Source organism: Pestalotiopsis fici (assembly GCF_000516985.1).
Source record: "Pestalotiopsis fici W106-1 unplaced genomic scaffold PFICI_Scf_4, whole genome shotgun sequence".
Taxonomy (NCBI): domain Eukaryota; kingdom Fungi; phylum Ascomycota; class Sordariomycetes; order Amphisphaeriales; family Sporocadaceae; genus Pestalotiopsis; species Pestalotiopsis fici.
Genome location: NW_006917094.1, coordinates 1379540 through 1394755, shown reverse-complemented (window position 1 = coordinate 1394755; position 15216 = coordinate 1379540). Strand labels below are relative to the sequence as shown.

The 15216-nt window shown below is 49.8% G+C and overlaps 6 protein-coding genes across 6 annotated transcripts; 3 read left to right on the top strand and 3 right to left on the bottom strand.

Annotated features, from left to right (window-relative positions):
* Window positions 1-126: 126 nt before the first annotated feature.
* Window positions 127-938, bottom strand: PFICI_06410 (uncharacterized protein; the record flags this gene model as incomplete). Its single annotated transcript, XM_007834991.1, has 2 exons — window positions 127-522; window positions 588-938. 2 exons carry the CDS (start codon window positions 936-938, stop codon window positions 127-129), a joined length of 747 nt encoding a protein of 248 aa, XP_007833182.1.
* Window positions 939-1415: 477 nt separating this feature from the next.
* PFICI_06409 (uncharacterized protein) lies at window positions 1416-2308 on the bottom strand (the record flags this gene model as incomplete). Its single annotated transcript, XM_007834990.1, has 4 exons — window positions 1416-1720; window positions 1776-1921; window positions 1973-2072; window positions 2131-2308. The coding sequence occupies 4 exons, from the start codon at window positions 2306-2308 to the stop codon at window positions 1416-1418; spliced, it is 729 nt and encodes a 242-aa protein (XP_007833181.1).
* A 3006-nt stretch (window positions 2309-5314) lies between these two features.
* PFICI_06408 (uncharacterized protein) lies at window positions 5315-6380 on the bottom strand (the record flags this gene model as incomplete). The annotated part of the gene is made up of 2 exons (XM_007834989.1): window positions 5315-6167; window positions 6226-6380. The coding sequence occupies 2 exons, from the start codon at window positions 6378-6380 to the stop codon at window positions 5315-5317; spliced, it is 1008 nt and encodes a 335-aa protein (XP_007833180.1).
* A 1832-nt stretch (window positions 6381-8212) lies between these two features.
* PFICI_06407 (uncharacterized protein) lies at window positions 8213-8602 on the top strand (the record flags this gene model as incomplete). The annotated part of the gene is made up of 1 exon (XM_007834988.1): window positions 8213-8602. The coding sequence occupies one exon, from the start codon at window positions 8213-8215 to the stop codon at window positions 8600-8602; it is 390 nt and encodes a 129-aa protein (XP_007833179.1).
* Window positions 8603-9237: 635 nt separating this feature from the next.
* PFICI_06406 (uncharacterized protein) lies at window positions 9238-9798 on the top strand (the record flags this gene model as incomplete). Its single annotated transcript, XM_007834987.1, has 1 exon — window positions 9238-9798. The coding sequence occupies one exon, from the start codon at window positions 9238-9240 to the stop codon at window positions 9796-9798; it is 561 nt and encodes a 186-aa protein (XP_007833178.1).
* Window positions 9799-13886: 4088 nt separating this feature from the next.
* Window positions 13887-14297, top strand: PFICI_06405 (uncharacterized protein; the record flags this gene model as incomplete). The annotated part of the gene is made up of 2 exons (XM_007834986.1): window positions 13887-14063; window positions 14127-14297. The coding sequence occupies 2 exons, from the start codon at window positions 13887-13889 to the stop codon at window positions 14295-14297; spliced, it is 348 nt and encodes a 115-aa protein (XP_007833177.1).
* Window positions 14298-15216: the final 919 nt, after the last annotated feature.

The following is a 15216-nucleotide window of genomic DNA, read 5'->3' as shown; positions in this document are numbered from 1 at the left end:
CGAGTGGATGTGTCGAGGACTGAGTCACAAGCGCAGCCGGGCATTTGAGAGCTTGATGCATTGAAATGCCAGACACAGGCCAGGTTCTGCTTCATGCGATCAAACTGAACTGTGAACCAGATTCTCTCACGCAAATCTCTTGCCATAAGCCACGGTACCTCCGACCAGCTTGCCCAGCACGTAGCCAGCATAAACACCCACCAGAATCGTGACTGGCCACTTCTGCCACTCGCGATCCCAGTCAAGGGGTATAGGTACAGCTCCAATCCAAGCACCAAAGCAAGCACCAACCAAACCACCAGAAGCCTCATCAAAGGGCGCTCGTACGCCTAGGATCTCGAGCCAGTCGTTCGTCGCAACGCCGTGGCTGTAGAAGAGAGGGTATAGACCCAGCAGAGAGAGATGCAGGGAGCACAGGAATGTGTTCGGGAGGTGTGTCAGGAAAGGAGCGCCAAAGAGGACGAAGAGGACGTGGAGAGGTACGGCGGAGAAGATGGTCAGGAGGATGGCAACTGTGGTTGTCTATAGATCGTAATAGTTAGCCAATGTCTGCGTACAAAATATGTTCCGAGGGGAAGGAGACGCACCACTGCAATGTTCGGCCCAGCTCCGTCAGCTGCCGCCTTCTTCTTCTCGCCAGGGCGGAGCTTCTTTGCGGGCTTCATCGCTTGAGCTCCAGCTGGTGGCAGGCATAGAATTGTATACGCAACCTGCATCGCCAGGACCACGGGAGCAGAGCTCCACATGGTGGTTATCGGATCCTGTACCAGGGCATTGAACCTCGCGTAGAAGAAGGCAGCGAGCAGGACTGGGTGAGCATGTCTCACGATTTGAGCTTGGGACGACGGCAGGATGGGGACGGGTTTCGTTGTGACTTCGCTGCCGCCGGCGGGTTTGGAGGCTTCGGAGGCACCGGTTGTGCTCGATGGCGTAGACATTGTGACGGGATCTACGAGAGGCATCGAGACGCTGCGATTATGCGCTCTGGAGCAAAGGTGTGTCGAATTGAGAAACGTGGTTGAAGCTTTAGAGTTGAAGCAAGCTACGAACATTACAGGGGGTTCCAATTCCCGGGTAGAACATCTTTGGCGCGTCGCTAAAGAGCAACTAACGCTAAATTTGAGCTGCGGCCCGCGCCCGATGAAATCAATGATACTGTATTAGAGGTGCACAATTCCAGTCGTTTTCGAGCTCTTGGTACATTAGACGTGGTGATTTTACTGATTGAATGCATTGACAGACGCCGACCTGCTGTCTACAGTTGCATTGGTTGTTTATTTTCAGTCAATGACATAAAATGTAGCTATCCTCATCTGCCGTTTGGTTCGAGCCTTGGACAGATATGTTCAAAGCTATCCCTCCCCGTAATAACGCCATGATAATGCAAGTCTTGAAGTGCTAGATGCTCCCTGTGATCAAGCCTCGGCCTTGGGAATCAGGTTTCTCAGGGACAGATCGTAAATGACATCCTCAACCTTCTTGACGTGATACTTGACGGCATCGATCTTGCGGCGCACAACGTCGTTCTTGAGGTTGAGGAGCTGGAAGCCAGCAAACAAATCCTTGATAAAGGCACTGATGCGGACCGTAAGGCTGATATCGCCCATGGTGACCGAGTTCATGGCCAGGCGGCTGAGCTCGTCCGTGAGGTCGGTCAGAGATAGAATGTACTCCTCAATGGTGATGTGGAAAGCATCACGGTCCTCCAGGTTGACAGGGACTGTAGTCATGGTCAGTTCGACATTGGTATGTAGAGCAGGAGCGGCGCAACAAACCTCCAAGGATCTCGCCAACCTCTTCGATGCGAAGCAGACGACCGAGCTCGCCAGGCCGCGATTCGGTACCAAGACCACCAAGCCAGGTGGTCAAGAGCATCGAGTAAATGAGGTTCTGAACTGATCTCGTCCACTTCTGGTTGTACCTGTTTCCAGTTAGTGTGGATATTCATGATAGACCAGGTAGGAGAGCTCACTTGTAGTAAGGATAGCTCGAGGCAAACTTGGAGAGCTCGCCAATGCTCTCGACGGCAGGCTTGATGCCTTCCTTCTCAACCTCGGCGAGAAGGGGACCAACTGCGTTTCATGTTAACTTCTCATGCCTCCCAATGGGGGGTCGATCACATCAGCTTACGCTTCGAGGTAGGTGTAGCATGGATGCGACTGAGATGGCCCTGAGCTGTCGAGATGTGACGGTTAAGACCAGTCAATATCTGGTTCAACTTGTCGTTAACCTCGGTCTGCTCCTCAGCGTGAGCCTGAAGGTACTGGAAGATCTCGGGATCGATCATGACACCTGTGTTGCTCGCCATCTTTAACCCTTGGTGCATGTCTGGGTGATTTCTCAAGATGGTGGTGCTTTTGGTGGGTGATGCATTGCCGCTACAGATCAGGCAAAGTTTTCACCAACATTTTGGAGCGCGTCACATTTCTTCAATTCAAACTATGGACATGATCGCTAGCACGACTGCAAGTTCATTCTCTGCCCTTCATCACTTTAATCAATGATTGTAAAGTCTGCCAGGTACACTGGAACTGCAAGCATCCCACGAAATCATTGAACTGCCTGCAGCAAGATAGATCGCCTGCGCAGCCATCCTCTATACGCGCGCGCACATCAACGTCAAAAAAATAGCAGTCACAAGTGGCTACGACAGCTATAACGATAAAGCCTATTTCCTTGCTCTTTCAGCTCCTTTGCCTTTTGGCTTAACATCATGATCAGATTCAGAATATTAATATCCGAAGTAGACTTTATGCCGGGTAGGGAACTTGCTCAGATGCTACTTTCTCACGAATAGGAATACTAATGCGCAGGACTACTCGTTTCCCATTTAGTATCTGAAGTGGAAATGAAATCTCGTTTGCCATATATTAATCTTCTTCATAACGATAGTCAAGCTATTATTATAATGAAAATGATTTCGCGTCTCGTCGAGGTAGTGAAAAGTCAACGGACACTGTGGATGGAGCCATGGGCAAGCCCAGAGGACGCCAACCGGAAGACAAAAATAGGAATAATATTGATTGTAACCCTTAGGTTACTCTGCGGGGAGGGGTTAGCATAAGCGTGTGGAATGTTTTGAGACGAGGTTTTCTCACTTCAGATATTAAACTCTGCGAGTAGATTAGCACAATTTATACTATCTCACCTCGGAGAGGCAGTGACCAGAAGATGACTTACGAAAAGAACAGACTGTGACACTAGTTAGTTGACTGGCACTCCAGCCAAGGGCGGAATTGCACATACTACTACCTGCAAAGATTATCAGCGATTGTCCAAAGATGATGATTCGTCTCTTCATCTACCGTCTCGATGACTCGAAGATGGCAAATGGGGACTGGGGAAGGGTGACGGACACTTGATCTAAGCCCTGAACATTGGAAATGTGGTTAGCATTTGAATACTTCGTTCGATCGCGTCGGCGTTTGATGAGATTAACCATCAATCATCAAAGATGGGATGGCATAATCAAGCGCGTCGGCTTCGAGGGGGCAAATCGGCTTACAAAAGGCAAAGACTTTGGGAACGGGTTAGCGAGAGCACCGTTAGGGGGGGGAGTGGTGTTGCTTACAGAGCTGAAGAACAAACCTCTAAGTGGGAGGAAAGGCCTAGCTTTATACCTGTAGGAATTGGAGTGATTTGGGATGGCCGGCAGAATTCTGACCGCCTAGGGCTGCGCGGGCGGGCGGTCAACAACGCAGCTGCCAGGGCTGGGTGGGCCACTGCCTGCGCCGGTTGGCAACGACCAGCGTTTGGCAGTTGCCCGCATAAGTGGATCAAATAATGCCTGCTCACTTGTGTCTTGTCACTTGTGTAAACAAACAGAACGACAGATTAATTTCAGGCACACGCAAAGGATCGCTGCCTTGCAGATGAAACTCCAAAAATTATTTTCATTTTGTGTCTTTCTCATATTGTCTTGGTGTTGTCTTAATTGTGACTGTCCTCTTTGTTTTACATGCGACTGAGGGCATGCTGCCTGTTGGCCTTGTCTACCAAGTTCTTTGATGAACTCATGTTACGCGTCTCATTGCTCAAATGCTTTGGCGAATGCCTCGTACATACGATTCGTATGCTGCCTTTGAGGTGCCATGGAATTTTGTGCATGCAGGCAAGCATAATTGCCAAATACCAATTAATTGCAACATCGACGCTGCCTTTGGTTGTGGCAGGAAGCATCTTGCATCATTGCCGGAAAGGAACGTCAGTGTTGGATGTTTCTGCATTTAAGATACGTAACGTGATTGATCATCGTTTTACCCAACGACATCAGAGAGAAGGCACAAATCTCCAAAGCTCGGACCTGGACACGCCCAGAAGGTCAACTGGTGGTGGTCGACTTGTACCATCACCAAGGCGCGTTGGCAGGAGTCAATGGAAACGGTCACGCCATACAATGTAGGAAAGTGCGTGGTGATTCATTGGTCACATGGCGTATAGGAACAGTACCTGCCATTCTTTCGTTGCTGCGCGTTGAACCATTTTTGGAGGCAGTACTTGCACCTAGCAGATCATCAAGGTCGATGTCAAGTAGGAGCCTTGGGCTCGAGATGCATGGTGTATCTTGACTATTGATGTGGTCGTATCGATCTGTTGTCTATCATTGATGTAGATCTGCCACCATGTGTCTGTCAGGGCCAAACTGTCCAAGTCTAGCATCGGTGCCGACGAAATTGAATTGATATCGAACTGTCCCTGTAGGTTGATCTTGTAGTATCTACCTCTATACTGCTAGTACAATATCTATCAAACACTACGCCAACATGAGTTTGGGGTGAAACAACGATTATTGGAAGTACGTAAATCAGAGTGGTAGCCGTTCCCAGAGTTATGCAATTACGTCAGAATGACCAGTATCATTTGCAGCTGCCAGGGTGCTGTTTGCAGCGAAGCAGTCTATATAGATCAGCGTATTCAATGGTACAAGTTTGCCATACGTACATTGCATTTCACATCTGGCTATATCAAATGATAATGTAATCATCGCCTCTGCTTTGGCATACACATGCCTAAAAATAGAGATCATTTTGACAGACCTCTTCCAGGGATTGCAAAATCCAGCTTTCTTTGCCTCCTTCCCATGAGCTCGATGTCACATGACTCTATTGACATCACGCTGGACACCGGGGATGCTGCAAAGTGATTCATGCGACAAATAGAACAGCGAGCTGGAGATTTGCTTTGCATATGATATTGCTTAATTTTACTATTTAAATGTGACTTATAACCGTGTATCATCACTCATAGCCGAGCATGTACTGCGCTACTGTAGGCTTCAGAAGAAGATCTCGCTCATGCATCACACAGTACATGCTTACTGCGGAACCTGCAGGAGCAACTTTCCAGTCGTCTTTCTGCTCTCAAGGTCGTCGTGCGCCGCCTTGGCATCCTCCAGCTTGTAGTCCGAAGTGTTCTCCAGCTTGACAATGCCCCGCTTGAGCATGTCGACGAGCTCGGACGAGTACTTGCGGAAGTCCTCAGCGTCAGACAGGTAGGCAAACAGAGTCGGGCGCATGAGCTTGAGGTTCTTGGAGCCAGCGAGGCGCATGACATCGACGGGCGGCACGGCGCCGCTGGCGTTGCCGTAGGTGCAGACGGTGGCCTTGCGCGCGGCGATCTCGAGGTCCATGTCGAACGTGGCCTTGCCGATACCGTCAAAGACGGCGTCGGCGCCGTGGCCGCCCGTGATGCGCTTGACCTCCTCGATAATCTTCTCGGGGCTCTCGCGCGAGCTGATGACGTAGTTGGCGCCGTTCTTCTTGGCCTGCTCCATCTTCTCGGGCGTGCCGGCCGTGCCAATGATCTTGGCTCCGATGGACGAGATCATCTCGCAGAGAATGGTTCCGACACCTCCGGCCGCGGCCGTGACAAAGACCCAGTCGGTCGGCTTGACGTAGTGCGCCTCCTTGATCAAGGTCAAGGCAGTGAGACCCTGGAGGAGCGAAGCGGCAGCGGTCTTTGTTGTGACGCCCTCGGGCAGGATAATCACCTTTTCTTCTGCGACTGCGGTGTATTGTGCGTAGGCGCCACGCGTCTGGCTCAAATACCCCACCTTGTCGCCAACCTTGAGGCCGGAGACGGAGTCGTGAACAGCGGCCACGACACCACCAGCTTCACCACCAGTGACAAAAGGCAATGGAGCCTTGTAGAGGCCACTTCTGAAGTAGCTATTTGGAGTGTCAGTCTAATTGCACCATATTTCAATCGATGATGGACTAGACGAACGTATCAATGTAGTTGACACCAACCCATTCATTCTTGACAAGCAATTGGCCCTCCTTGAGCTCAGGAACGGCAATGTCATCCTTCCATTGCAAGACCTCGGAGCCACCGGTTTGCTCAATGAGGATACCTCCCATGGTCTTTGGAACAGATGCCATTTTGAAGGTGTTGTGGAATGATCGCACTTGAGGTGGGAAGATCCGAGATCGGGAAGCAAGATGTACAGGCAGCGGACAATATAGTGGTTTAAAAGTCTGAAAGACTGGTGAACAACACAAGACTCGCGATTGCTTGGGAATAGAGCTTGTGAAGAGAGATGGGTACAGCGAAGTTCGCATTAATGATTTCATGCCGAAGCTTTTACGGTGCTTTCCGTGCTTCTCCAGCTGCAAGCTTGTTCCGTAATCCAATAGAGTTGCTTACAATTGAGGTTGTATGGAACCCAGGCGATAGTAACCGCCCTTTCCCGCTCAACGGCTATGGGCCGTCGGCAGCTCATAAATAATGTACCTAGGCAGTAGCTGAACCATCTCCAATTGAATAAAAGCTATGTAAGCAGAGGGTAAATATTCCCACGGTGCTGTGAGTTGGGGTTTGGTTATAGATTGATTCGAGCTAGTAGATATAATAGCAGCAACCAACCCTTTATTCCTTTTGCAGTTGTTATTGTCTTGAACAACCAGACAGAACAACTGACTGGCAATAATCAACATGACGTCACTTTCTTTATCCCCCTCTTGCTTACAAATAGCAAGTAATATCAAACCAGAAGTGCTTTGACAAGTCACATTCTGTACGACTGCTGCATTTAAAGTCGCTCGACCATAGAGGCAATGGAATGTCAAGCATTTCAAAGGGAAACAAACTTCTGTATAGAGCAGAGAATTGACAGGCTAGTCGACTTTGAAGCGCGGATGCTCAGTAAGCTTCCGCGAGGCTGTGCACATGGCTAGTAGGTAGCGAGAAGGATTTCCGTTGGGACCCTGGAGTCTTGCCGTATGCCGTGCTGACTTCAAAGGTTGCCATCCTGGGTCCCAACGCCTCGAATTAGGCTGTGGTGCAACGCCAGTGCCGGGTGATATTGATGCAATAGCTTGTCCAAGCTGCACCTCTGTTTCCTTTGCTACGGCATCAAAGTCCCTCGTGAGTCCCCATAATCATGAACCAGATGGGACATGTTCGGCCCCCAAGTTAGAGTTGCGCCATGACCCGTCTTCGTGTCTGGTTGCGCATGCGTTAGTCTGTCCTAAAGGGGATTTGTGGTGTCTTTTCTCAGCCGATCGTCATGCGCATGTACGAGGCTTCTTGGGAAACCATTGGAACTCTGCTGCGGAACGTGGTCGCATCTGCACATGTTGTTTCTATAATTAACCATAAACCACATTCTGCAGTGTCGGCGATCGACACTGATGCTGCCCCTCAATTCACCAATTCACAGGGTGTCTTAGGGGTCCAAAAAAAACCTTGCGAGGTTCTTTTGTCCACTGTAAAGTGATTAGAGCTTGCAGATTGGAGGGGCGCGCGGGGTCGGCCAGGCCCTGGGCGCATTCAACTCCAATACGGCCGTCTCCGATGCCTACTAGCGACAACGGCAACTTCAGCTGGACCAACCGCCGTCCTGGTCGGTAGGACTGGGGTTCAAAAGTTTTCCAATTTGACTGTCGAGATTTCTTAAAGTCCTTGTGGCTGAGCCTTTTGTCCTGTCTTTTCTGTCGGTTCAATTTTCAAGAATCTCAAAGTACAAATACGCCATTCGTCCCGCCAGTGTCCATCGATCCTATAGTCGACAGCTTCCCACGCCAACCGTTGACCTCTTTGCCATAGGACTGCTCGGGCTAGAAGGTCTCTGGGCAAGAACTAGTTCTACAACTCCTCAAAGCCCTAGGGTACTGCCACCGCGTCTTCCAGGTGAGCAAGCATCTCTCCTCTCCCAGCTTTCCTCACCATGACACTAAGACCGAATTCAAGACTCTAGACCGCCAAAGACACCATGGCAACCAAAGATCCCATCACCTGCCACATCCTCGACACGACCGCCGGCCGGCCGGCCAAGGGCGTGCGGGTGAAGCTGGAGGGCGGCCACGCGCCCCTCAAGATATTCGAGTCGCAGACGGACGACGACGGCCGCATCAAGTCGTGGCTGCCCTACAGCAGCGAGCACGAGGCTGGCGACGTGCCCATCTACACGCTCGAAGAGGTCCTGGGCGAGGTTGAGAACACCTCGACGTGGACGCTGCGGTTCTACACGGAGCCCTACTTTGGCGAGGGCAACACCTTTTTCCCCGAGGTCGTCGTCACTTTCAAGGTGCAAAAGGGCCAGCACTACCACGTCCCCCTGCTCCTGTCGCCTTACAGCTACTCGACATACCGGGGAAGTTAAGCGAAGAAAGATGATCGATAATTGGGATGCAAGAGAATGTTGTGGTATGGCCAGGCATTTCTACAGGCATGTAGATGGTTTCCGACTGTGAAAAGCGGCTACGATACTACATGAGACATAAATATACCACAAGAGAACGTCAATGACAACGGGCCGCATTCTTGGATCTTTGTTGCAGAATATGCTCCATTCAGAGGCAGAGTAGTCATCTCATGGGAATCCAGCAGTCTACGATGCCTTGATTTCCTGAATGTTTCTCTGGTTGGAAATAACATTGGTCTGGCGGTCGCGATCTAGATCATCAAAGAGAATCAATTGCTACCAAGTTCGTGCATGTGTTAGACTCATGGTCATTTTGATCAGATTCTTTGTCGAAGTGATAGCTACGGCCACTCGGGACTCTCATGTTGCGATTTTCTGTTCTTTGATTTACTGTTTGTGGCAAAGACAGCCATGTTTCATGACTGACATGATCTTTCGTTTTCGTGATCTTGCCATGCCAGAAGCATCTGCCCGCATGAGACATGGATATCATATAAAGGTATTGACTCCTATCGCCCAAATGTGCTTGCCTTTAGCCAGGCTGGTACCAGGAGAATATACTTTACAAACAACCGGTCTGTAAAGTTGTCATCATGACACCTTCACCGAAAGTAGAAGATGTCGACGATGCAGCAGCGGCTGGCAACACATCAGATGCCTCTGTAGGACAAGATCTAGATGACCCACAAGACGAGCAAGGAAGATTTCTAGATTTTGTAATCTCGTCTTTGGATAAAGGATCACCAACCTCTAGCACAGCTTCCGAGGCCGACCCCGACGCACCCGCAGGCAGAAATCCTCCACGGACGGGCGTCGGCCATCTCCTCCGGCACGTCAGAGTATCCTTGCTGTGGCTCCAGGAGGTGGGAGACGCACTGACCGAGTCTGACGTGGCCGGCACTGTCTGTCAGTGGCTGGGAAGGCTCGACGACCCGGGCGAGGTCACAAACGGGGAGTCAATGGCGCTGGACTCCCTCCGCGAGGTCCTCCGCCAGGTCGCTGCGCGTCGAAGCAGAAGTTGTGTTCGATGCGGCGAGGCTTTTGAGGAGGAATACAATGCTTGGAATTGCAAGAAGTTCTTGGATAATCATTATGGTAAGTTGGGGTTGCCATCACCTGCTACCTTCCGCTCCCTTTCCTGGTATCATGTGTAGTGGTTATCGGAAACAACGGAGCTAATTTATGACGGCATGTTTGTAGATGGTAAAGGTCGTCTCGAGGTGTATCCTTTGGCCTCTTGTTGGGTACACGATGCAGAGCGCGCTGAGAAGCTAATGGGTATGGATTTTTCGTTGTTAAACAGAGAGCTGGCCGAGACCAGACCGGACGGCTTTCGATGGAACTGCTGCGGTAAAAATGCTCTGGCATTAGGATGTGGCATGCTGAAGCACGTCTCGTCTTGAAGGGCATGATTTGGAAAACTCGAATCCAAATTTCAAATCCATGATCGGGGTTTGTTGCGTATTCCCAGAAATTTTGGTGAATCAGCTGGAGGCCCTTGGTCATTAGTAGTGAACATTATGTAGTGATGATGGGATAATGATTGCCGCATCTGCTATAAAGTCTCTTGGCATCGTATTTCTGGCATACATATACACCGTCGTAAATCACAATCTAAACTCGGTCGAGACGTATTTATTGCTCATGTTGAAGTTAATTCTAGATTACTGCCAATACAACATGTTCAAACCAAGTGATGTTATTGTAACATCATCATATTATCATGTCAGAATACGTCGGCTTTGATAATGTCATGTCATGATACGCCAGCAATCGTCTCTAATCATCAAACCGGAGTTTACTAAGAGGCTTAAATGAAAATTTTACTTAATCGTGCTAGAGGTGTGGCACAGTTTTGACATGAGCAACATGGCACAGTACAAATCATAGATATGTTAAATGTACAAGAAGGACGACGCAAGCCAGGGACCTAACACTAAGGACACCTACTGAGGATGACTACCAGGTCCAGTCGATTCACACAAGATCGTCCAGTGAACAGTCTCCTGAGAACCACCAATCCGTGGACATTGTATCAGAGATGCCGATCCGTTTCTCGAGGTGCCTGGTGCGTCTAGGTTAAGCCCGCTATGACGACGCTGATCCTGCCAATGAAGGAGCCGATACCGCCTGTATCTTGTCCAGAACACAGAAGTAGGCGCCAGCTACTGCAAACCAGGCCAAGTGGCAGCACATCTTGGGGCCAGACCTTTGCTCCCAAGATCCACAAGAGCAGATGTCGCAAGGGACGCGTCTCTCACCTTTGCAACAAGACCTAATGGGATGGATTCCGTTGATTGCGGGAATTTCTGGGTGCATTGAAGCTTGGCATTTGTTTCCCTGGGTCCCGGGGGACTGGGGAAGACGACCGGGGGCTCTCTTCAACCCCGGTTGAGTTGATGGCTTCCCGTCGACTATAATGCTTGGCAACGGCATTCCGTCGTTGAGCGGAGACCCTGTTCGCAGAACTCGAAAGTCCCCCCTGTTTGTAACTCTCCCCTTTGTCGTTCATGTGAAATTCCCGGGTCCAGCGGCTATACGTAGTACGAAACGCGGCTCGGGGCCCGGCTGGGCTCAAACCGTAGCTCGAGAGCTAAAAGGACCGGCGTTCACCAGATACCCCGGAAACTCGTTTCCCATTGGCGAGATCATTCTGCATGCTGCTTGCTGTCTTTTGTACGTACGTACATCCTTCTCACTCCTTGCGCAAAATCTTTTGAATCAAAATGGGACGCAATCTCAATTTTTTTTAATAGTATACTGCATGCTGACGAGCGAAGTATCAAAGTGTTTGAGGTCTGCTAAAGCAACTACCATCCTTTTTGCAGCGGCTGCCTACAGCATTGCCACTCTAAGTAAGTATAGTATTCTAGTCAACGACGAATCAGATATGCAGCCGATGTCGCTGACATGTTATAGGTAATATGTAGTAGTTGAGCTGTGGCCACGCACAGACTAATACAAATTCACAGTACACGAATCAAAAAAGATCGGCCGCGAGCCGCGACGAAAGCGGGCCGGTTCCGATACTTTGGAAATGTGCTCTTTTCCCTTTCTTTTGGCTGTGCGGCTCTGCTAATGCAACATGTCGAAACACTCACCAAGGCAATTCTGTATGTAGACTGGCAATGACTGGCTCTGTCTAGCGACTGGCCACACCTTACCACACACCCAACCACAGAAACACCTTTTTGACTTTGTTCGCCTTTGAGCTAGAAGAAAATTTCGAACATTTCGAGCAGGAGATTTCATCACCATGACCGTTTGCAAAAGGGGATTTTCCGCACCTCTTCTGGATGTTTCTCGAAGCCTTTAGCAGAGCTCGACATCTGCAGCTTAGAAAGTCTATCCTGAAGAGTAGTACATCATTGGGTACTTACCTGCTTCCGAGACAATTGGGTACTTTGCGGTCAAAGATGACAATGACTGTATTTCCTGTGTCCTGCCACGATGCTGATGTGTTGGCTGGCGACATCCGAGCGGCTGGAGCAAGAGAATGCCAACACTTGAAACAGAGAGACGGGCCCAATGCTCCACCAGTTTCGTAAAGTCTTACCTCTGGAGAAGTAGAATAGTCCGATAGCTTGTGCGCGCGCCTACTGCTGGCAAATCGCGGAAAAGGACAAAGCGAAGGAAAGGAGGGGAACCTGTTAGCATGGTCGGAAGAAACCTGTCTAACTGTTGTACTTCCCCGAAATCGTAATAAACTGAACGGCCCGCGTCGTCAGCAAGTCAGATTTCACTCATGACAGCCATCAACGCCTGCAGAAAGGGAACCTGCAGTAGTTTGAAGTCTTTGGATCCAGAGACATGCATGAGGGATATGCATGATGGACGGACGGGCTGCCGCTGTAATCATCGCTGGCCATGCACAGAAACACTGTCGAACAGGATGTGTTGATCCATCAACATTGCCTAATGACAGACTTTTTTCCAACTTGCGAGCTACGTACCCGCGCCCGAGCCGTTGCAATTAGCACTATGACGGAGGATCGACCGGTGGGTGGGCTTGTGCACGCCCTCAACGGCCGGCCCTTTCGGCCCCTCTGAGGAACAAATTTTCTGACGACGGCCCAACCGTTCGCCGCGTGTTCGTAGCGCGGCGCTGGCGGCGTCTCCCGCAACCGCAACAAGGGTCTAGGCTGTATAGGAGGAGACAATTCCGTACCTGGGTGGATCTCTGCTATGACTCGGCCAACTCTGTCCCCTGACTTGCCGAATCTTGCCCTGACTAGAAGGCTGACGTTGCGAGCCCTAAAGACGTCTAAACGTTGCCGAAAACGTGTTTGCCCCCACCTCCATCTTTCAAGTTCGCACGACTGTCCCTGCAGAAGGGTAAGCACCGTCACTTTGAGAGATGAGATGATCCCCCGAACTAGTTGCTAGTAGGTACACAGCTGGACTTACAGTTGTGCTGCCATCTCGCATGTACTTGCGGCGAGTCGTCTTGACAACAAGCCTGTCACTTAACTTGAGTCCCGGGCAGCTATACCCGAGTCTTGGCTACGCACCTAGAGAATGCCGTGTACCCATCGGACAATTACCCCATCATTGCACTTGCGACCAGTCAAATTTGAAGTATTTTTCTTTTCTAGATTGTAGTAATATGGATTGAATCGAACCAATCAACTCCCATCCACACCACTCTAGATTTATGGGTTCTTGCTGTAAGCCACCAGTTTGACGACGGCGCCCTCCTTGCTGGAGTCGGCTGGGTACTCGGCCTATTCGGTGGGGGGTCTGGATTCGATCTGAAGAACAAAGAAGCAAGAGCGGAATATCGAGTGACAATGTACCAGTGAATAACTCCCGTTTGCTGTCTGATGTGCCTGCCTAGCTAGCCAGTCTGTTAGTAACAGCTAGCGGCGGCGTGCGCCTTCCCCAGACGTACGCCGTTTACACGCGTGAATCACTGACAATCGAGTTTCGAAAATTTGTCTATATAAACTTGTCAAACTCCCACTCAACCTCTCGATCTTTTTTTTCCACAACAACAACAACAATTCATTCGACTTCATTCCTTTCAGTCTTTTGTTCCATCCACCCATCACAGGTGTTGCCTTCCTTTCTTCGAGACTTTCATTCTCTCAAACAATAACAACCAACAAGCACTCTTGACGAGTCTTCTTCACCACACACTCTCTCTTCTTTCTCTCCTGCCACTACACAGGAAAGATCAGCCAAGCCAACAACAGCAAACACAGCAACACCTGTACACTTCAACCTTCACACATCCATCAAAATGGTTCACTTCACCAGCGTCGCCCTTGCCATGGCCTCTGCCATTGGCCTCGCCGCTGCCAACCTGTCTGGCGACATGACCTACTACGCCCCCGGCCTCGGTTCTTGCGGCGGTACCAACAGCGAGTCGGACGCTATTGTCGCTCTGTCTTACCTTCAGTACAACGGCGCCAATCCTGTAAGCAACTTCCAGTGTGGTTTCTCTTCTTTTCTGAATCATTGCTAACACATGTTATTCCAGTGCGGCAAGACCATCAAGATCACCCTCAACGGCAAGACCACCACTGCCAAGGTCGTCGACAAGTGCATGGGATGTGCCGAGGATGCCATCGACGTCTCTCCCTCCGTCTTTGAGGACCTCGCTGACCTCAGTGTCGGACGCACTGTCGTCGATTGGGAGTTCACCGACTAAACATTGGTCGAGTGCCTTCCCCATCGTCATCATACCCAGCAAGCGTTGCACATTTTTGCCCCTTCCCCAAAAAATACTCAAGACTTCTCTTCTATGATACCACCAAAAATTTCACCAAAAAAAAGCGCTGGAATGCTTTCAGTTTTCACGGATGAATTTGGCCCGGGGAGCCAAATAGCGAGGAATCACACAAACGTCTGGGTTTTGTGCCAAGCTCAAGAAAAGGAATGATGGAAATGCCAGTTTGACGATGCTGTGCACCCTCCAATCACTAGCCTCTACGGCAGATAGATGAATGAATAAAAAATCAACACCAAACCAAAAAGCATTTTTGATGATTTGTTGCTTTCTCAAATGTGATGTCTAAAATTGTGTAAAAATAGTAAACAAGGTTTCGACCTGCACCTGGGGCTTTGCATCGTTGTTTATGTGGCACAGATCGACGATCGGTGATCATCGCAATCTTGTCTGAGATCTATCTCTGCCCTACCAGATCCATGTCGTTGGGTCATGTTCCCAATCAATGCAATGGCGCCAAAACAACCACGGAAGAGTACAAAAATTGCCATGTATCAAAAAAGAAATCGTGCATTTCAAGTCAAGAGTATAATGTATGGGTAGATTGATCTTGACTTGTGGATCCCTTTCTCGGAGGCCGCTTAACATAGTATACAAGACTCCGTATAATACCACATACGGTACCACATCTGGTCTTGGCATCAAGATGAATACCTAGATGCTATGCTAAAGCACATCCATGCATGAGTGGTAACCGTGCACTTGATCTTGCAGGGCGGCCACACCGACTGCCATGGAAGTTGTACATATGTGTCTCAATTGTGCAAAAAGAACCAAAGTCGTTGCCAAGACCAATCAATAAGAAGTTTGTTCTTCCAGTTTTCTGAACATTGGCCGGCTC